This window comes from Bidens hawaiensis, unplaced genomic scaffold (genome assembly GCF_021521415.1).
Source record: "Bidens hawaiensis isolate Kalapana, Puna unplaced genomic scaffold, B.hawaiensis_p1.1 tig00010132_1, whole genome shotgun sequence".
NCBI classification, from domain to species: domain Eukaryota; kingdom Viridiplantae; phylum Streptophyta; class Magnoliopsida; order Asterales; family Asteraceae; genus Bidens; species Bidens hawaiensis.
This window is the reverse complement of record NW_027491767.1, coordinates 341,974-365,183: the sequence shown is the minus strand read 5'-3', so window position 1 is coordinate 365,183 and position 23,210 is coordinate 341,974. Positions and strand designations below refer to the sequence as shown.

At 36.6% G+C, this 23,210-nt stretch overlaps 1 protein-coding gene across 1 annotated transcript; it reads right to left on the bottom strand.

Annotated features, from left to right (window-relative positions):
* Positions 1 to 1,199: 1,199 nt before the first annotated feature.
* Positions 1,200 to 21,234, bottom strand: LOC143534343 (protein ROOT HAIR DEFECTIVE 3 homolog 1-like). Its single transcript, XM_077028852.1, has 19 exons — positions 20,892 to 21,234; positions 20,594 to 20,740; positions 20,453 to 20,532; positions 20,133 to 20,189; positions 19,558 to 19,896; positions 5,251 to 5,316; positions 5,085 to 5,147; positions 4,917 to 4,973; positions 4,442 to 4,600; positions 4,305 to 4,373; positions 3,719 to 3,810; positions 3,480 to 3,558; positions 3,218 to 3,365; positions 3,014 to 3,135; positions 2,658 to 2,920; positions 2,420 to 2,516; positions 2,192 to 2,347; positions 2,005 to 2,109; positions 1,200 to 1,415 (listed from the first exon to the last, which is right to left on the bottom strand). Exons 1-19 carry the CDS (start codon positions 21,232 to 21,234, stop codon positions 1,200 to 1,202), a joined length of 2,658 nt encoding a protein of 885 aa, XP_076884967.1.
* Between the last annotated feature and the right edge of the window lie 1,976 nt (positions 21,235 to 23,210).

The window sequence follows — 23,210 nt, the reverse complement described above, 5'->3', positions numbered from 1 at the left end:
GGCCAAATCAAAATGAGAACAAAACACAAACCGGCGACAAAAACTCACCCCCCCCCCCCCCATATCCCCTTGTTGTCGCGGGGGGGGGGGGGGGGTCACTTCAAATATCGGCCATTACGGATAGCCTAAAGTAACTAGAAATATTCCTGCTAGCATGCAAATGAACTCCTAATCTTCATATATAGGCTGCTGTTAATATTATGCCTCTGGCTGTTGACAATATGGTGTTGAGATACCGAAGAAATCAACGATCTGCTGCAGCATCATCCCTTGCTTCTCTAGTAACTCTCGCTGACTAACCAGCTCGGCATGTAACTGCTCTAACGTGACTGGCAGAGCCGTCGCAGGCCTTGCATTTTCCCTCGAACGTAACTGACGTGGTACCTCAGCCGCGTCCACAGGCTGAATATCAACAAACCTCCACTGGCCACCGTATGGGCAAAGTCCCATCTGCTGCATATCCTCAAACTTAAACCGTGCGGTCCTCTCACCCTCTGTCAACTTATCCCTCGGGTAATCGCTAAATACCCCCAAACTCTGCGCCAACGTGCCAATGAACGTCCCCATCGCAATGCGAGACCCCTTTCCACGACCTCTTTGTCTAGTAAAGGACGAAATCATGACCGTGGCCAGATTTGCCGGCCTCTTATGAACTAAACAATAAAGAATGAAAAGGTCTAGCTGGCTAACCTTATCGATACTCATATAACGTCCAACGACCGTGCAAGCTATGATCCGATGAAGAAAACGGATCAATGGATCACAAATTAGCGATGCAGGAGTGGCCGAGCGGTAAACACCATCTGCAATTGTAATCCAAAACTTTTTCAACTGCGCTAGTGTCACGCCATCCGGCCTCTCCTCATTGAAAACCCCTCTTAAACTGTCGGTGAATATCGCCTGCCTCGTTTCCTCAGCTGTGTACAAACCTAAATGAACCGCAAATTCAGGGATTGTCATATGATGTAGCCGACGTCCCAAGCTGAAAATGATAGCGTGATCGTTATCAAAATCGCTAGACGTATGCCTGAACGATGAAAAGAACTCCAAAGTCAGCTCGTGGTACTGGCGCCCGGGCGTGTCTAATACTCTCCTCCATCGCTCCGTAACCATCTCCTCTAAGCGAACTCTTTGTCCTAGATCCTCCATGAGCTCCCAATCGATCATGCGTGGCTGATGGTGCTGCAAATCTATCATCCTCATAAGACGTGTATGCTCCTCAGTGCCCGGCTCAAACTGTAGCAATGGGTGGTCCTTGAGCTTCGGCTGCTCGTCCAAGTCAATCTCAACCTTGGGCCGGGCGCCTTCTTTCTGTATCTAATCTGAGGCAGCTGCCTCACAACCTCCCTCGTAGACTCTACCTCCCGGCCCCTCTTGCGGTTGGATGCTGCTGCTGTAGACATAGGTGCCATATTCTGCAAATTTAAATTTTAACAATAAACACATACACAACAAATCCTTATTATTTTTCAAACATTTTTTGAATTTTTAAAAGCAAAATAAATTAAAAAAAAAAACAAAACAGAGAAAAATATTTTTAGAATTTTTAATTTATTTTTTTTTAAAATAAGCAAATAATGAGATACAAATCTGATTAAAAAAGGGTGGCGGTCCAAGCTTAACAATTGATCGACAACAAGAGCATAATGATAGTTCTGACTTTAAATTTTGTGTTGTTTAATGCATTTCGAGTTTTTGACCATAATAATAGTTTTAATTTTAGAACTTGTGTGTTTTATTGCATTTAGCTTGAGTTTTGCAATGTTTGTTTGTTAACCAGTTTTCAATACACGATATCTTTAGCCTATGTTTGAGCCTTTACACCACTTTTCCTTGTTAACCCGAGATTTAGAACCCGATGTCAGCTAGTGACATGTTTGTTTTCAGTATTTATGTAATGTTAGTCTTTGAGTTTTCAGCAAGCTTTAGTTGATTCTTTGTATTGAACAATAATATAAAATAAATAAATATATGTATTGCGTGATCCACCATTTGCAGTCTTACCTGGGAAGCAATAGCTTGAGTGATGACACACTCGGTTTCTTTTCGACATTGGTTCCATAGAGATTTGCACTCAACAGGAGTTATGAGTGTCCTTGTAGCAGGAACCTGAAATGAATTAACATTGATCAACTAAAGACTTGATATATAAAAGCTAAAACTTTCATGCAGATCGAAAAACACATGGTACCTCTTCCCACGTGCTTGAAGCCAATGGGTCGTGCAAAGTGGTACTCTTACTATTGTCTATCTTAGGATCCATTAAACTTAGGACAAGTGTTTCCGTAATTGTATCCGTTTCTTCATTCAAACGAATTGCAGCCAACATAGAGAGCAATTTTAAAGACTGAAAGATAATATTTGACGAGACGTGTTAAAAGACTAACACATATATCCTCTAATGAAAAATTATTCTTACTTCATACTGGCCAGTTTTAGCGGTTTCTTGAATATCTTCTTTTCCAGTCCAAACTCTTGGCATTGAACCTTCATCATGCTTGAATATAGATGTAAATCTGTGTGATTAATTTAATAGATTTAATATGAGTTAATAATAAAAGTTTAAGTGAAATAATCCTCATGTATTATGCTAACATTCTTGAAATCATTCTTAAACGATAACTATATGTAAAAAAATTTAAAAGTTTTACGGGTACCTTTCTTTCATGTGGTACAAAACTTTTCCAGCTTCTTCTCTAGCCTTCGCTTCAACTAACTCTCGTGAATAATTCTTTAAATTCGAAATAAAATCTTCTTTTTCTTGTTTTTCGATTCCAAAATCAGAAATTGCAAAAGAGAATCTAGAGACAGCCTTCGCGGTTTCTTGATGAAGAAGGTTACTTATCGCAGGCCAAGTATCATCACTGCTTTTTACTAAAAGAGCTTCCACTGAACCGTATGACGCCTCTTTTATTTCTGACTGCAGAAAAGTATATGAAGTTAATAACAATCTAGATCACAAGGAGAATATATAAAGTCATAATATATAAAAACAAATTTTAACTGATAGTACCTCATATAATGAAGTTACTTCAGATAGTTTGGCGGTTCGAATTACAGCAATATGTGAATTTAAATCACATGAAAATTGTTCCCGTAAATTAGCCGAGTCCCAAAAGGCTTGATTTATGGCATCTGCATATTCAGTACATGAATAAAACTGAGATAAAAACCTTGTAAAAGTAGCCCTTTTATAGAAAAACAAATATATCATTACATTCTTCATCAAATAGTCTCATAAACTCTTTAACACACTCACGAGTGGCCACCGCAAACCCTACTCGTCCATTCAAAGCATCATTAAGTGCTTTTTTGATCTCGGGTAGTATACGTTCCAACATCAATTGGTAAGCCGGTTGAACAAGCTACGTATAATAATACAATAGAATACAATAGAGTGAATTAAAATCAATAAAACGGTAAAACTTTGTTATTATTTTGTGAATATATATATATAGATATGAACAAGAAAACATTACTTGCATCAACTTCTCTTCCAAATGCTTTCGCTTTACGTATCTAACTCCGTCTTCGAAGTAAGTAGCCTCTTCATCATAACTGAAAACCAAATATTATCGAACCACATAAAAAAACAGAAAAAATTGGAACAAGCCCCCAGAATATAAATTCTTAGCCAGTCGATTATTATTTACATAATAATCGACCGGCTAAGATTAATATCATTTAGTTCTGTAATATGATAATAGGTTGTTATTACCTGGACAAGCAATTGTAAAGCAAAGAACTAAGTTTCTTTCCAAAGCCAGGAACAAGTTGAGACAGTGCAGCCTCTTGTAACTCAAGCCAATCCTACAAAACTTTAGTTAGTTCAAATATAAAAAAAAATATAATAAAAAGTATTCGCATGTATACCCTTGTATACTTATAGGGTTGAGATACTGTACAATAATGCCTTAACGTACGATAGGTACTCGAGACGCTTAAAGGCAAAAATACTAAAACACTCAAAACGCTCAACCAAAAACCTAAAACGCTCAGCTAAAAAGTAAAACGCTCAAAAACGGTTTTCGTGAAGAAAAGTAAAAAATTGATCGTTAACGATCCAAAACTGTTTATTTCGGTGAACCAATGATTAATTGGATATATATTGACGATTTCGAGATCTTGTGATGTGATTTCATGGATCGATTTCATGAAATATAAGTATTCTTGTATTTTTGTACGTTAAGCAATTATTGTATTGCATCTTTTCTCTATACTTATATATATATTTATATATATATATATATATATATATATATTAATCTAAAATGTTTATATTAATATGAACCTAAAATATGAACCTTGTTTGCAGCAAAGGAAGAATATTTCTCATTAGCAATTTCTTCACATTGTACAGTTGCCACCATAACCTACAAACTAAAAAAATCAAAATCTATACGACATGTCCGATTTTACTATAAGGGTCCATAACCATTACATTATGAGCTGCCAAGTCAAGATCTTTATTTTCCTTAATAATTTTCCAGATGTGTTGTGCACTGAAAGAAAAACCTGACGCCGGAACAACTCCTCGCCTATCGCCAGCTAGACCGCCAGTTGTTATAGATTGGAAGAACTTTTGTCTCAAACTAGCAACCTACAAACAGTAGAATTAAATAATTAAAAAAAGAATAAAAATCATGTATATATAAGTCACCAGGCAAACCAAGTTTTGTTTATGCAACTCTCTATATGAATATTCAAAACATATATTCAGGGGCATTTTTGTCTTTTTACAAATGTAACAGAAATCTTTAAAATTGTGGCGTTTCGTCATTTTCAGTTTCAGTGCAACTTTTGATGCATAAACCAACATATAATCAAGTTGATACTTGTAAATATTTAGGTGACCTTAAATCCTTAATGATAACTTCTAAATATTTAGGTGGTCTATGTCTATATCGCTAGCATACCTGCTCTTTAAATTGTTCTTCCTTATCTTCGTAACTCGACAATGCAACAACTTGGACCTGGCCACATAATCAATGAGAAGATATTATATAGTACATATGCATGCTATGCTATCTCAAAAAAACAATCAAAATGCGATAAAAGTTTATAAAAAATCAATAGGTTCTTACATTGAAAAATTCGCTCGGTAGGGTGTGTTTGTGAGCTTCCGGTTTGGGAACAGAATCCCATATCTACAATGAATATCACATTAGCACAAAGTAAAATTTTGCCACTTTAAAGGTGACAATATAAAAATAACTTATATATAAAAAAACAAGGGTAAAAAAAAGTTACCTTCTCGATATCTTCTCTCAAGACCGGTTCTAAATACTCAAGAGGTCCTATAGAAATCGAAAGATACTTTAATCAAATTCTCATCAAAGTATGTTATTCTTACAAAAGAGACAAACCTTACCCGTGTTTTATCACGTATAACAAACACTAAACTTGTTTTACGTGGAAAAATTAATCGCAACATAACCTGAAAAAAAAATCATAGCATAAACAAAAGATCCATGAATATAGACTAATTATATATATATATAGGGCTAGTATCAATTAGGAACCCAAATTTAATTAGGAACTTTAGGAACTCCTCTTGACCAATCAAACATTTTTATTCATTTCTTTTAATATTTTTAAAATGGGGGGTAGTATAGTCTTTTGAAAAACTAATTTGTAGTGCACGGTTTTGCGTCTAAAGTCTTTGTATTTATCATTAATGTTTATTTGATATTTAAATGTTTATATTTATCTAATTCGTTAAAGTTATGTCTAGTTCGCTAGGAATGTTAGCGAACTAAGACTAGTTCGTTAAGATTGAGTCTAGTTCGCTAGGGATGTTAGCGAACTAGGACATTATAATGTATTCCCTCCTGATTCGTTAGGGGATGTTAACGAATCAGGGGGTGGTTCATTAAGTTAAGTTATGTAACGAATGGGAAGCTGGTTCGTTAGGGGATGTTAGCGAACCAGGTCACCTTCTATATATAGTGAACCACTGTTCACTTGTAAAATAGAGAAGTTTGGAGAGAAATAATATTATTAGGAAAAGTTTAAAGTATTTACTCTCCCTCAAGCTTCAATTAACATTATAATTACATACATACATACTGATAATATATACTACATACTAATAGCAATCGAACTAAGGTATTAGAGAGTTAGATCCGGATAATTAATATTAACATATAGATCTAGATTAGATCTAAGCATTAGATATTGATTAGAACGAGTTAAACGGGATCAAACAAGTGGTATCAGAGCTTTCGGGGCTCAATTCGCTTGGTTTGATTGTTATTGTTATAGTTTTCGTGTTTATTTTCTGTTTGGATTGATTTTGAATCAATTTGAGCTGATTTGGATTGAATGTGGATGGATTAGAGTGAATCTGTTTTGGTTAAGGTATTATTGGTGTTTAAGTAAGTGGAATTGGATTGTGGATTGGATTTGTGATGTTTATTGTGTTTTCGGTTTGAGTCCGTAAACAGGGGATTAGTTTTTGTCGAAATTGGTTAGTGTATTGTGATAATCGGTTACGAAATGTGTTGAGCAGGATTCGCGTTGTGATTACGAAGATTTTGGTATATTATTTGTTAGATTTGGTTGACAATTGAGTGTGTATTACGGATCTGGCATTATTAAGTTTCTGGTTTGATCTTCATAAATCTGGAAAAACACGTTGAATGTTTGAAGATGCATGCGATTCGCTATAAAGTTCCAGGCGATTCGCTATGTCATTTAATTTGATTCGCTATCAGTTCTTGCCATTCGCTGATCAGTTCGCTAACTGATTCGTGTGAGGTAATCAATTCGTGTTATCTAGTTCGTTAAACTAGATAACTGATTCGTTTGACACGTGTTTGTCTTGGAATTTGTGTCATAACAACCTTTGCCACGTGGCATAAGGTGTCAGAGTTTGTTACAAACGGTTGTAACAAACTGATTCGCTATAGTGTTGATTCGTTATCAACTGTAGCTGATTTGTTAAGCTTAATTCGCTAAGTTTATCTAATTCGTTAAGTTGACTTGGTCAATTCGTTTGATCAATTCGTTAAGTTGACTTGGTCAATTCGTTTGATCAATTCGTTAAGTTGATTTGGTCAATTCGTTTGATCAATTCGTTAAGTTGACTTGGTCAATTCATTTGGTCAATTCGCTAAGTTGACTTGTTAAATTCATTTGGTCAATTCGTTAAGTTGACTTGTGATTCGTTAAACCTACATTTCATTCGTTATCTGTTTCGCCATTTGGGTGATTCGTTAACCTTATTTGTGATTCGTTAAGTTGACTCGCTAGGTTAAATTTTGATTCGCTAACACACTCACCTCATTCGTTAAGACTTGATCCGTTAAGACTCAATTCGCTACACTATTCACAGTTCGCTCAACCTTGTTCATTGATTCGTTAAACACAGTGTGTAGTTCGCTATAACTGTACACTTGTTTATTTTCTAATATGGCTGGTATGTATGCATTGGCATCTCAAAACATGTTGATGCAACAAATGTTGCAACTTGATACTGAAATCGGTTCACATTCCAAATGCCCTAGATTAATGAAATTCAGTGATTTTGCCAAATGGGAACCTCGGTTTCGTGCACATTTGGGTTCGGTTCATCCTGACTGCTCATATTGTCTTGATGAGGTTTATGTTGCACCAATGATTGGTGATGATACTATTGGGTATACTCCTAAAGCTGTCTCTCAATACTCACAAGAAGAGAAGAAAGCTTTAGAAATCGAGATAAAAGCATATTCTACTTTGACTATGGCTTTACCAGAGAATATCTTTCACCAAGTTGGAAGTATCAAGAGATGTGCATCTTTGTTTCAACATCTGCGTATGAGAAGCATGGGAAACACAGCTGAGAGTAAGAAAGTGATGCTCAATTTTCAATTTCGAAACTTTAATTTATTGAAAGGAGAAACAGTTGAAGAGATGACTACAAGATTTAGTCATTTAATTGCTGAAATGGACAAGATGAAAATGGAAATTTCTGAAAGAGATAAAATTGACACTATCAAGAGTGTGCTTCCAAGTTCCTACTCAACATTTCTCATGGTTTTGAAAGAGAATGATTATTTTCTGAATAAAGATTTGACAGCACTTGAATTTCTACAAAAGATCGAAGCTAGAGAATATGATCTTAAGTGTCAAAAATCTTCCAAAGAAAATCAAGATCCAGCTTTCTATGGTGGAAGTATGCCTCTCAGTTCAACAATCTCACCAATCACTGCTTTTCTTACTCATGCCGCAAGTGAAAAAGAATCTGCTATATTTAATGATCCAAAAGTTTGTTTCTACTCTGCTGGTAATTCAGGTGGTTCTGGAAGTTCTACTAGTACCAATCCATTTGCTACACCACCTAGTGTGAATATGAAGGAAGCTGAGCAAAACTTTGCTTTTCTGACGGCATTTATGTCTTCATATGAAAATTTGGTGAGTAGTAAAATTGCCACAAGTGAGTTAACTGATGAGGATTATGATCAGATAGACCCGGATGATCTAGAGATCATGGATTTGAAATGGAATATGGCTATGATCGTTCGTAAAGTTAAAAGATTCATGCAAAGAACTGAAAAAGATCTTCCAGCGTTAAACAAGAAGTTGGGTTTTGACAAATTAAAGGTGAAGTGTTATAATTGTCAAGAATTCGGGCATTTCGCGAAGGAATGTGACAAACCAAGAAAAGAATACACTGGACCTCGTGGTCAAAGTCAAAATGCTTCTTCACCACGAGGAAGTGATGCTGAAAAGAAGCTATCTTCTTCTACAACACAAGCAATGTTAGCAGACGAAACTGATTGGTCACAACGGCTACTATGCAATGATGTTCAAGCAAATTTAGCTATGTTTGGGTTACATGAAGATTGTCAAGATTCTACTGGTAGTGTGATGTCTTCAGATAATGATTCTGGATCTGATTCTGACGACTCTTTCGGCAAGACTTCTGAATCAATGTTTGCTTGCATGGCTAAGATCAATGAAGTTAGTAATTCTATTTCTTCTACTTCATTTGGTAAAGCATCATGTGTTGAATGTGAATCTAACAACTCTAAGTTAGAAGCTTTGAAAAATCAAAATGATAATCTTATAAGAGAAATTGCTTCTCTTAAGGACACTTATAGACAATCTCTTGAGTCTCAAATGAAATCTCGAGAAAAGATTGAAGCATTTTCGACAAGTAATCACGATCTCAAAGCCGAATTATCTGTGAAAATGACAATAAATGACCAAAAGTTTCAAGAAATCTTGAAACATCGCTCTAAGATAACTGAACTTGAGAATGAGGTTCTTGAGTTGAAGAACAAGTTGGGTAAATTTCGAAATTCTTCATTTTTGTTAAATGAAATTATTGAAGTTTCTGGAAAACAAAAGGACTCTAAAAAGGGTATAGGTTTTGTAGAAATTCCTCCACCATTTCACAACGACTATAAAATGAATCCTTTTGCTAGAAAGGAAGAAGAGGTAATTTTGAAAGAATCTGTAATTTCAAAAAATGTTGAATCTGTTAAATCTAAAGATGTTAAAACCCAATCTGTTCCTCAAAAATCTCATGTCCAAAGCAAAAAGGTGTTCGTTGAACACAATGACGAGGTCATTATCGAGGATGTGTTTGAACCAGAGATTATACACAAAAATAAGAACATTCCCAGTTCTAATCATATTCTGTGCGAACCTCACGAATTTGAGGAAGCAGTGTATGGTTCACACAAACCTCAAGAGAAAAAGGAAAATTCAAAGAAAGTGAACTCTATGAAGGCAAAGAAGTCAGTTAAACCGAAAATTTCTTATGAGGATTTAATGCGTTTCATTAATCCTTCTAGTTCTAAGCCATCTGCTGCTAGAGTTTTTAAGTTAAAGGGAATGGACACAATGTTCACTGAAAAAGATATTCCAATTGGTATCATTAAGCCTGAGCTAATTGAGAGTGTGTTTTACAATGAAACTTCCAAGGTTCGTGAACTTGAACGTGTGTATGCTCAAGCGAAAACATCAGTCTCATCTGATCCATTGACTAAGGCAAAACAATTTTTAACACAAGAAAAGAAGATTAATTTTGTGAAATCAACTGGAACAGATACACTAAAAAGCTTTTCAAACCATTCTAATTTAGATTTCTATTTAAAGAAGAAAGCTGAATTGACTGATGAGTTTGCTAACTGCATGACTAAAAATGTGAGTCATCATCAATCATCTATTCCAATTTCTTCTAAACATTATCATGTGGACATGCGAACGTGTTTTTTATGCGGTCAACAAGGTCATATTGTGAGAAATTGTAATTAGCAAAACTTTCAAAATCTTCATCCTTTTATCAAGGACAAATCTAAGTCAATTCCAGTGGTTAAAAAGATTCTGAAACGACCTGTGTCGTATGCTGATGATACTCATATTTTATTCTCTGATGTGAATCCTCAGAAGGTGTTTTATATCAATGAGACACACGGTCAAGTGAAACCAAAATTCATTCCAACTGAACCTATATGTCAAAACAGGAATTCAAACATTGTTCAGGAAGCATACTTAAGACGAAAGTCTAAGAAGCCTGTAACTTATTCACAAGTGGCTGAACAACAACTGAAAACTGTTAAAGTTAATGATCAAAGAGAAAACCAAAAGGTGCCCAAGACTAAGGCCTGTTTGAACTAATCACTTTTGTTTATGTGTAGGGTCCATCCAAGACTATTTCTGGTGAAAACTGGATCATGGATAGCGGATGTTCTCGTCATATCACTGGAAATCTCGACCTATTAACCAACGTAAGAAATATTCAAGGGGGTTATGTAGCGTTTGCTGGGAATTCTGGGGGCATGATCACACAAGAGGGTGATGTTTCAAATGGTCAGATTACATTTGAAAAAGTAAATTATTGTGACAAGGTTGATCATAACTTATTGAGTGTATCGCAGATTTGTGATAAAAAGTACACTGCAATATTTACTGACAAAGAGTGTCTTATCTTGAAACCGGGTTTTATTATTCCCGAGGACATGGTTGTCATGCGATCACCACGATCAAATGATATTTAAGTCTTAAACATGAGTTCTAAGATATCAACATCGATCGAAACATGTTTTGTCTCGAAAGCAACTGAGAAAGACTCGATTCTATGGCATCGAAGGATGGGTCACATTCATGTTAGAAAGATGAATTATTTAATGGCAAATAATTTAGTTGTGGGTGTTTCGTTAAAGAACTTTAAGTTATCTGATCACTGTGTTGCATGCAAAAAGGGCAAGCAGAAGAAGAAGACACATCCTTCTAAGTTATTGAATTCCATTAATACTCCTCTTGAACGACTTCATATGGATTTGTTTGGTCCAGTGAATCGTGCGAGTATTTCTGGAGACTGGTATTGTCTGGTAGTGACAGATGATTATTCAAGATATTCATGGGTGTTATTTATGAGTTCAAAAGATCAAACACCTGTTTTGGTACAAAACCTTATTACTAAGATAGAATCACTGTACAAACAAAAGGTAAGGAGAATCCGAAGTGATAATGGTACTGAATTCAAAACACTATTTTGGATTTCTTTTGTATTCAAAAGGGAATTCACCGAGAATATAGTGCACCTCATGTACCACAACAAAACGGTGTTGCTGAAAGGAAAAATAGAACTCTGATTGAAGCTGCACGTACAATGCTTGCTGATTCAAAGCTTCCTATTAAATTTTGGAATGAAGCAGTGAACACAGCTTGTTATACACTTAATCGGGTTCTAACAGTAAAACGACTCAAGAAGACAAGCTATGAAATATTAAATAACAGAAAACCTAATTTAAAGTACCTGGAACCATTTGGGTGTCCGTGTACAATGTTGAAGAAGGAATCGGGTAAATTTGATGAAAAGGCTATCGAAGGATATTTCTTGGGATATGCGTCTCCAAAGAAAAGAGTATTTAATTTTACATCTGGCTGTGTTGAAGAATGGTACCATGTGGACTGTCAAAAGTACACAACTCCTCCTCAAGGGAAAGGTCCAGACTGGATGTTTGACTACGATAGTTTATTTAATTCTTTTACTCCTTCGGCTGAACACATCGATGAAGATCTGGTTAGAGCATACTTTGAAGAACATTTGAACATTCCAAGCTCTTCAAGTTCTAATGCAGTTGAAGTTCAACCAGATGCTCCAACTGAAGAATCTCAAGTTGTTCCTCCAGTTGTTATTGACAGTGCTTCTACTTCTTCCGATGATGATCAAGCTGAGATTCAAGTTATTGATCTTGATAGTGATAATGCTTCATCTCCCGAATTGGGTGAACATTACACTAATTTATTTGATAATGTTGTTGTTCATAAATATCCTACTCTTCGGATGCATGGATATCATCCACAGGACAATATCATTGGAGAACCTGATGTGGGCGTTCGTACACGTCATCAAGTTGCTTCGTCAAGCGACAATAACGTATTGTGTGCTTACACTAATTTACACTCTTCGGGAATTGTGAATATTGCTAAATTCAATTGCTTTCTATCTCAAGTTGAGCCAACGACAGCTCGTAAGGCACTTGATGATCCTTCTTGGGTAGAAGCTATGCAAGAGGAATTACAGCAATTTGCACGATTGGGTGTTTGGGATTTAATAGACAAGCCTGCTAGAGTCAAGAAAGCTATTCCGACTAAGTGGGTATTTAAATGTAAAAAGGACGATCGAGGAGTGATTGTCAGAAACAAAGCACGTTTAGTGGTGCAAGGTTTTCATCAGCAAGAGGGTATTGATTATACTGAGGTATATGCTCCAGTTGCAAGATTAGAGCCGATTCAAATCTTCCTGGCTTATGCTGCTTACAAGAATATCAAGGTCTATCAAATGGATGTTAAAAGTGCTTTTCTCAATGGTGAACTACATGAGGAAGTGTTTGTTCAACAACCACCTGGTTTTGAAAATCCTGATTATCCAGACCGTGTTTACCGTTTAAACAAGGCCCTGTATGGTCTACATCAAGCCCCGAGAGCTTGGTATGGCATGCTCGCCGACCATCTGACTGATAATGGATTCAAACGAGGAACTGTTGACTGCACTTTATTTCATAAAACTGTTGGTGATGATCTTCTTCTAGTCCAGATTTATGTTAACGATATTATTTTTGGGTCTACAAACGACACTTTATGTAAGGAGTTCGAGAAGTCCATGCAAACCAAGTTCGAAATGAGCTCGATGGGAGAGATGAATTTCTTTTTAGGGCTGCAGGTTTATCAGTCTGATAAGGGAATCTTCATTCATCAGACTAAATATGTGAACGACGTCTTGAGCCGATTCAAGATAACTGCCGGAAAAATCCCTTCAACTCCTCTTCCAGTGGGTCACAATTTATCACCGGATGAATTGGAGGATACCGTTGATCCGACCCTTTATCGTGCTATGATTGGTTCTCTAATGTATTTAACTGCTTCTCGACCCGACATAATGTTTGCTGTTTGTGTGTGTGCTAGGTACCAAGCTAGTCCCCGAGTGACTCACCTGGCAGCGGTCAAGCGTATTTTGCAATATCTACGGGGAAATTCTGACATCGGGTTATGGTACCCCAAAGATAATACTTTCGATTTTACCGCCTACTCAGACTCAGATTATGGAGGATGCAAGATCAACTTCAAATCAACGACTGCAGGATGTCAATTCTTAGGAAACCGGCTTGTTTCCTGGCAGTGTAAGAAGCAGACAACGGTCTCTACTTCAACCGCTGAAGCTGAATATGTTGCAGCCTCGAGTTGTTGTTCCCAGGTTCTGTGGATACAACAACATCTTCCTGACTACGGTTTGAAGTTTCTTACTACTCCCATCTTGATTGATAATTCTGCTGCTATTAGTATCACCAAAAATCCCGTACAACATTCTAAAACGAAACATATCGAGATTCGATATTATTTTATACGGGATTGCTATGAAAAGAAATTAATTGATCTTGAGAAAGTACACACAGATTTTCAAAAAGCCGATCTATTTACCAAAGTGTTTGATAAAACACGTTTTACTTTTTTGCTTGGTTTAAATGGATTGAAGACCCTTGCTGAGATCCTAAAATTAGGATAATTATCTTTTAATTGCTTTATAGATTTAGTCTTATTTTTTATGTTTTAGGTTTTAGGGGGTGAAAATTCTAGAAAATACAAAAAGAATGTGTTTTTAGCTTGTATAGATAAAATCCAAAAACATTAAAAAATTTCAAAATTAAAAATATTGTGATTTCTGTTCTTTAATGTTCTTACTTTAAAAATTTTGAAAAACCAAAAAGAATGTGATTTATATTTTGTACAGAAAAATTTTGAAAAAGACAAAAATATTGTGTTTTAAAGTTTGTATTCGAAAAACCAAAAGATTTTAGATTATTTTCTCGCTGAAAATTAAGTCGGTTATTTAAGTTTATGAAGCATGCTTGCATGTCTTGGTCCTATGATCCACTCGTGAATTGTTGGTTAGCCATTTATTTAAACTCTTAAGTTAACTGGGGCGATTAAATTTATCTTTTCTTTATTTTTTTTATGCTCCTCAAAATTTTGAGTTTTTGAAGCAAAAAGGGAACATGATAGTACATTGATTATCTTGACCCAAAATTCAGTAAAAAGTAAGCTTAAAAGACTGCGTGCTTAATTGCATTGGTGCATTGGTAGGTCTTAAAACAACCCAGTAGAGTAAAGTATGTGATATAAACATAAAGAAATGCCAAATTGAAAGGGTGTTAGTCTCTAGCAAAAGTCTTGGTGAGGATGGCAGAAATGTAATAACCATTCATACTCAAGCCTTATATTTGTTGATCACCCAAAACTACAATAAAGCAAATAACAAGCGTTAGGATTCTGGACACTGTGAGTCTTTATGCGGCTTAACCATCTGGGTATTCATATGCATGAATATTTCACTCGCTTTCTAGAGCAAACCCAAAGTCATTAAACTTGATCACCGCTGTACTTCGTACAATGTAAATTACTGACTTGATCAAAATCCGCTGTTAGTCATACAAATGTTCCTCCCTTGCGTGCGTCTTAATACCATTAAGAAACGGACCCCAGGGGATACAATGTATGTAAGCCGACAGATGGACTCGTGCATACTCACTCACAGTAAAGGAAACTTGATGCATTGCTCAAAATTTCTACAATTGGTATCAAAATTTTGATCAACAATATAATAGTTTAAGTCAAGTTGGGGTGATTTGGCAAAAATCAAATTAAGCTTGAACCGAGATTAGAGGCTGATAATTTCTGATATTCTGTGCTCTAATTGAATTATTTAATCATATCACAAAAAAATACTTGAATGTGTGTTATTAGACTTATGTGGACAACAATACCAATGACCGACTTATCGTCAGTCATAATATCGCTGAAATATAAAACTGTGATGGAAGGGCAATTTGGTCAATATGATTCTCTGCTCAAACTCAACAAAATTACAAAAATATGTAATGCTTTTGATAAAAATCATTGAAAAATACAAAAAGATTGTCTATTTTTTTTATATATAGTTCGGATATTCTTCTATAAATACATTCTTTAATTCTCTAAATTTTTACAAAATACCAAAAATATTTTCGTCTTCTTTATACAAAATATTTAAATAAATATTTAAGTTAAGTTTCGGAAATCTGAAACAAGTTTAATGTATTTGGTTGTCGGGTTAAAAGGGTTTCTCGATAATTTACTTAATTCTTTTATTTAATTTTTATTATTATTTAATTCTTTAATTTAATTATTTAATTTAAAATTAAATAAAAGAGTTTAATTCGCTAAACTTCCATTCGTTATTTATGGTTAACGAACTAGGTGATTCTTTAGCGAACTAGCTTCTGGTTCGCTAACCTAATTCGCTTCCGCACTCTGTAACGGATCATCCCTTCGTTATACATATTTAACGAATCATGACACGAATCATGTCTTGATTCGCTATCTTTAATTTAACGAATCACATTGTGATTCGCTAACATAAGGTAACGAATTGAGTTAGCGAATGGGCTAATTCGCTAACTTTAAGTTAAACGAATAGTCTGATTCGTACAAGTTGTGCCTAGGGTTTCGTGCACTGCTATATAAGACAAGAAAATGAATAGTATTCCACTGTTCGTCTTCTTTCTTCATCTTTAAGAAACTATTCAAATTCTCTCTGATATTTTCGGTCTTTAAGTTTGAACATTTCAAAGATCAATTTGAGTTTCTAAGGTATAAATGTTCTTGGCGATATCATTTTCGTCAAAAATGACAATGAATTAACTGTTGAATTATGTAATTTTTGGGGTTAATGGGTTTTGAACTTTTGAAAACCATTGATGTATAATCTATGCTCATAACTGGATGATTTTAATGTTATTGTGATCGGATTCACATTCCGATACCCTTGGTGGACTTCAATCACGTTTGATTGTTGTTTGCCGGATTAATTATTGTTTGTGTTATTGTTGTGTACTGTTGGTTCGTTTTACCCTCAGTGCATATAGGTATTGAGTCTCAATCTCATCCACCTATGCTTACCAGTGTGATTCCGAGCTCAATGAGCTGTTTAGTGTGATGATTCGACGTTGGTCATGGCCTAATTGTTTCTGGGTTTATGATGATTGACTATTGTTGTTCATCTTAATTTTGACTTTGACTATCAGAAGTCAAAGAATAAGTCTTAATTATGACCATTCGTTAGTCTTAGCGAATTGGAACTGTTTCGTGTCCAATTCGTTAAGATTTTACACGAACTAGCTTAGCGAATAAGATGTCACACGAATCAGAGTTTGATTCGTTTAAAATATGACGAACTAGAGTTTAGTTCGTTAAAATTAATTAGTGATTCGCTAGGTCCAGTTCGTTAAGATATTTACTTGATAGCGAATCGCCTGATTCGTTATCTTTGTATAACGAATCAGTGTGATTCTTAACGAATGACATAAAAAAAATTTACTTTAAATTAATAATTTCAATATTCATTTAATTTAATTAAAGGATTTAAATCGTCTAATACGCGTAACTAGATTAATTACACATATCTTTTGATTATATATAGTGATATCTATTCTCATATTCGGTTTTTATTTATATAGTTAAACATGGCTGATCAAGAACAACAGAATCAACCACAACAGGAACAACCTCGTCAAGAACAACCACAACAACAAGATCAACAAGCTGACATGATTTTATTACCGTCTGATAAGAAGCACAACATCTGTGCTTATGTTGATCACGACGTGACTGATTTGAGAATGTTCGGAGCTATGTTGACTTTCTTACGCCGTTCGAAGATACATTATGCAATCACTGCTAAACCTAAGGTGTATCTTAGTATAATCAGGCAGTTTTGGAACACGGCGGTATATGTTGAAGAAAATAATTGGGTTTAAGCTACAATTAATTAGATCCCTATTACGATTGATGTTGGGGTCATTCGTCGAGTACTTCAATTTGACGATAGTGATGATTACCCGAGTGAATTTGACAGGACGTTGGTTAGGGGTCTATTCACAAGATTAAATTATGGGGGTGATATTCGTCGGTCTATGTTGAACAAGAATGGTTTGTGTCCACCTTACAAATATTTGCTGCATGTCTTGCTTCACTGTATGAGTGGACGTCGCGGTGGTTTCGATGAATGCAGACTAAGCTTGCAATCGGCATTTGTAGCTTTAATCCTGAACAAGCCCTTCAACTATTCAGAACTCATATTTGATCATCTGAAAGAGCAAGTTCAGCAAACTCTACCGTCAAAGATGTTCTTAATGTATCCTCGCTTTCTACAACTTATCATTCAGGATTTGATACCGAATTTGGTGATTGATCGATCATTGGTGAACGATGTTCTTGATATGGAACATATGAAAGCTGAAACGGTGCATCGTATGTTAATATATAGAAAAGACAAGCCACAGGACAAACGGATGATTGGTCATGTAATCAATCCGGATTATGTATGTCCTCCTAATGAGCGCTGGATCCATGATGATTCGGATTCCGAGCGTGAAGGGGGAGTAGGTGTGAACAATGATGATGGAGATGATGATGGTAACAATGGTGATGGTGATGATGGAGCTGGTGAGCGAGCTCTGAAAGAACAACAAGATGCAGTCGATGCTGCTCTAGCTGCCACCATGAAAGCTCAGCAAGAAAGAAAACGAAAGGGTAAAGCTGTAGCTACTAGTGAGCCACCAAAGAAGCCCCGTGTGTCTGCTAGGGCTGGAGTGATTATTGGAACACCACCACCACGTCAAACAACTACTCAAAGCTCGGCAGTGCCGCTAACTACTAGCACTCCGATGCTTACTTTGACCACGACGATGGTGTCACATGAGAGGCTCGGCTTAATTCCTCAAATGGCGTTGACCGAGATACCGAGGCTTCCTGCTGTGTTGTCTACAGTATCTTCCACCATTTCAATGAGACCTCCTCCTCTGCCAACAACTACTCTTCCTCCACCTCCGCCTAGTGATGTCTCATTCATGAGAATCACTCGGCCTCAAGGACCTGTTCAACCTGTTCATCCATCTGTATACAACTTGCCACCAGGTCGACAAACGGAAATGCTGCTTAATCTGCTACATTTATATGAAAATCAAATGGCAGCTGACCGACAAACTCAAGAACGACTCATGGAGAATCAACGAAAGATGATGAGTTATATTTCTTTCTGTCAAAAGGAGACCAAGGCGTTACGTACGTTTGTTGAGTCTCAGGGGGTGAAATTAAAAGAACAAGATGAGTTAATTTTACAATTAACTTGTAAAGAAGATGCCCTCAAGAAACTCAAAAATGATGATGATGATCCTGACGAGTCTGATGCAGGAGGTGAGCCTAAACAATCGCACGGTTCATCCTCTGGTACTGGTGTTAGTGGCGCTGATGATTCGAACAAGCAGATAATTTCATATCAAGATCCAACAGCTGCCAAGCCAATAGAAATGATTGAGGCTAACACGGTGATATTTATTGATGAATTGGGGATGGTTAGAAGTATGGTGAACAAAGATGAGATACAGATCGGTGAGTTTGTGGTTAGATCTTTGACACGGGAGCAGATTTCGATTCTGCTTGGGCTAAATGACGATCAGCTGACTGCATTAGAGACTGAGTCCGATGTCGAAGTGATCAATGAGGAAGAAATGGATGTTGATCCATTATTTATGAATACAGATTTTATTTATGAGAACGAGGAGATTGAGATGGAGGATGTTACAGCTGAAGAGTACCCGGACTTGTATCAACACGCAAATGCTGATCAAGGTGCTCCGGTATTTCATGAAGACGTAATTAAAGAGACTGAGGATGATCTGGAGAAGATTGTGCAACGGACAGTTCCTTCACTCAAAGAAGTGACTGATGATGACATTGAAAGATGGTTCAAACGCCAGAAAGTGGGTAAGATCATCAGTGCTTTTCGGTATGTAGATAAAGAAAGAAAGGATACTGCTGCTGCTTGGAATTTAATAATCCAAACTTTGGCCTATTGGCCGATATTAATCCTAACTTAAGAAATTCCCTAGAATAATTCTAACTTTCACTCTATTGGCCTCCACTGAGCCTTTTGTTAACAAGAACTAACTCAGTTAGTTTTATGACAAAATATGTCATTTCTACAAATTGAGAAGGACAAACGAAAAATAAAAATTAACTTACAAACTCAATGACACGGGCGCCAACACTACTGCGGTTGCCGCCACCGACACTGTGATCCTCGACACCGCCACCATCATGTCCGCCGCCGTCGACACCGCCACTACCACCGCAACCTCCGCCACTGCCTACAACCCCGCCATCGGTGGCGGAGGCTGCAGTGGTGGTGGTGGTTACGGTGTTGACGGCGGTGGTTGTGGTGGTGGTGGTGGTGGCGGTGTCGAGGGTCGCGGTGTCGGTGGCGGCAACCGTGGTGGTGGTGGCACCCGTGTCATTGAGTTTGTAAGTTAATTCATATTTTCCGTTTGTCCCCCTCAATTTGTAGAAATGACATATTTTGTCCTAAAACTAACTGGGTTAGTTTCTGTTAACAAAAGGCTCAGTGGAAGCTAATAGAGTGAAAGTTGGGATTATTCTAGGGAATTTCTTAAGTTGAGATAAATATCGGCCAATAGACCATAGTTTAGATTATTAAATTCCAATAAACCTTGTTTAAATTGATATTTAAGTTGATTATGTTTAGTGACAATTTATTCCACCCGCGTGTCACGCGGGTATATACCCTAGTTTATAAGCACTATATCAGAAAGCGTGAGTGTGAAAAGGGCACTTTGTTTTTCAAATGTTGTTTCATCCTGTACAAGTTATAAATTGTTATCAAATAATAGCCAATAATGAGATAATAGTAAAAATAAAATGTAAATTTTTTTTAACCTCCCCTTTATCTCTTCCATCAGTACCCTCCAAATCCATTACAATAGTGCAAGGTTCGATACCGGGACATCTTGCTATCCAAATACCTTTGGTCGTCTTGGACCTAATAATCAAAAATGTTGAATGATATATATCCATTCCACGAAAACATAATAAACGAGTGAAAAAAAAAATCAAAACATGCCTTCCCTTGTAAGCATCCATCTCCTTGAAGTTGGTATGAAAAAGACGATTTAGAAGCGTGCTCTTCCTTATAAGAAACACCTTAACGTCACAAATTTATATGTAACTTTTAAAAGATAGATTCCACATAAACAGCACATACCACTGCTCTGTGGACCTATGATCGCAACAACCGCATAAGAAATCCCACATTCTCCAAGTTTGACATCTTTCATAAAAGTATCAAGTCCGGTCGCATTGAAAGTACCATCACCGTCTATGAGGTGAGTGGAACAACATTCAGACTTGTCTGTCTGAAACAAAAGATTAAAAGTATACATTCACATGATCATTGATTGCGTAAATTAAGTTAAACTTGGAAGTGATAAAGGGTACAAGACATGAATACATGATGAAGCTTAAGTTCCACTTATGCATAAACTAATAATCTAGAAACATACCATTTCCGCCTGAACCGTTTATCATATAATGTGAAAACATATTAAAATCAGCCCCACTATGCAAGTCATGAGAAACATCTATTAATACAGTATCAATCGCATCGCCATCCTCCATATCCAACTCATATGGGGTCTGCTCGGCTCGAATGTGACATCCATTGAACAAAAACTTAACGGAGTTAAGGTCAAATGACTGCCTGTTACAATATGTATCCATCAGCCTTTTAAATTGCATGCTTCGTCTGATTCTAAACACAACTTCATTTTTATCCTTTGCTTTCACAGTCACACTGATGATATGACCACTTTGATCTCCAGCCAGCTTCTTGTTTTCCTCATTCATTTTTTTGCAAAATTTCACCACCAGTCAAAACTTTCTGAAAAAATTTAAATAAAAAAAAATAAATTAGCAAATGTTGCTGATTTATTGTTGCAATGAATCACATTAGAGTATTTGAAATGAGCTTCAGGGCATTTTTTAGATCAAATGTATACATACATACATGCATACAGGCATGTGTGTGCATACTATACAAAGATTCTTTAATAATGTGACTTTGTTGCAGTAATGATATTCCAATGGATGCATTTTACCTGGGGAACAAGAAGCACTCACTGTGTGACTTTTGGGATAACTTTCTTGAAACATGTTAAAAGTCTTCTTTATATTGAGTTTTAACTTTTAATTGTTTGGCTGGTGTTGTGGTTTGCATATTTTGCAAGTGTGCTCCTCATAGTTTAATAATAGTTACAAAGTTGGTGGTCTTGATTAATAGTTAAATTTTTCATAACTTCTTAGTAACTAACGTCGTTAAAACTTCAGTTAAATACGTATTAAATTACTTATTTACCCTTGAAAAAAAAAGGATAAAAAATAATAGTAATATTAAATCCGTGTGGTCCCCACTCCCCACGCAACCTTACTTCTTCATCTTCAACCAACAACCACCACCATCATCATCCCCACATACCACAATCATCGTATGACCATTTTTTGATAAGTCCCATACCATAACACGTCAAACGACCACGGGTCGACGATGAGTATCATGAAGGTGGAGAAGAGGTTGAAGGAGGACAGAGAGTGAGATGAAGCCATGGCGGGGGTGGTTGTAGTGCATGGCGGTGGTGGGTAAGGGTGGAGGTTGAATATGAAGGTGGGTGGTGTTATGAGTATTTAATTATTTAATATATTTTATAGTGTTTTTTTTAATCTTTTTGAACGTTTTTTTTTCTTTTATCAAGACAGAATTACAAATTTTGTCCTTTAAAAAAAGCCAAAAACCGGTTCGTGTCCTTTTCTAAGTTTCCTTGCAGGCGGTGTCCTTTAAACTTTTTTTTTCTACACGTTATGTCCTTTACGCTAACTGGGTTAGAAAAACTCAGTTAAATGCCCTCACGTGAGACGCATGTGAGGGCATTTTTGTCTTTTTGCCTACCCTTCTTCTTCTTCTTCTTCTTCAGATATGAACACCTCTAAATAAACCCAGATTCCGGTCAAACTCGCCAAGGGATCACCACCGCCACCATAGCTCCGCCACCAGCCACCGCCGGAGAACCCATAAACCCAGATTCCGGTCAAACTCGCCGGAGAAGACACAAACCCATCTCCGGAGAAGACACAAACCCAGATTCCACTCTTTATCCCCATCTCTTTCTCTCATCTCTCTTTCTCTCATCCCCATCTCTTCCAGATCCAACATCAGGGCAGCCACAAAACCACAAAACCTAATTAACCTACAACAACAATTCAACATAATCGAAGCAGCCACTTGCACACCATACCACCAAACAACCATAATAACACCATCGCACTTAATATCTAAAATTAGTGTTCTAAATAGCTTATTAGGTATGAAATTAGGGTTTCCGACGGACAACAACCACATCGCCGTTAAGATCTAAAATAAGGGTTTCCGGCGGAACACTAATCGAGGTCTTGGTACACTTACCGTCCCTTTATTCATTTGGTCACTAGTCCGATTGGACTTCTAATCATCGTCTAATGCTTCAATCACCACCAATCGCTACAAAGGGAGCTTCTTTTGGTCGCCGGAAACGAGAAGGCTTGTACCCTCTACTGTCGTCGCAAACAAGCAACCTCGTGATGCCCAAACCATGTTAGTATACACCGGTTTTGTGGCTGCCCTGATGGTGGTGGTGTTAGTAACGGTGGCAGGTGGAGGTCATGGTGGCTAGGAGAGAGAGAGATGAGAGAAAGAGATGGGGATAAAGAGTGGAGGTCATGGGAATACCGTAATTGTTACCGGATCTGTGTGTTAATAGATACAGAAGAAGAAGAAGAAGAAGAAGGGTAGG

Excerpts from the sequence above, each read along its gene's own strand:
- LOC143534343 (XM_077028852.1), bottom strand. The coding sequence starts at position 21,234 with ATGAATGAGGAAAACAAGAAGCTGGCTGGAGATCAAAGTGGTCATATC. Across the intron at positions 5,148-5,250 it reads TGAGAGAAGATATCGAGAAG|ATATGGGATTCTGTTCCCAA; the intron begins GTAACTTTTTTT and ends TATTCATTGTAG. Across the intron at positions 4,601-4,916 it reads AAGAACAATTTAAAGAGCAG|GTTGCTAGTTTGAGACAAAA; the intron begins GTATGCTAGCGA and ends TACTGTTTGTAG.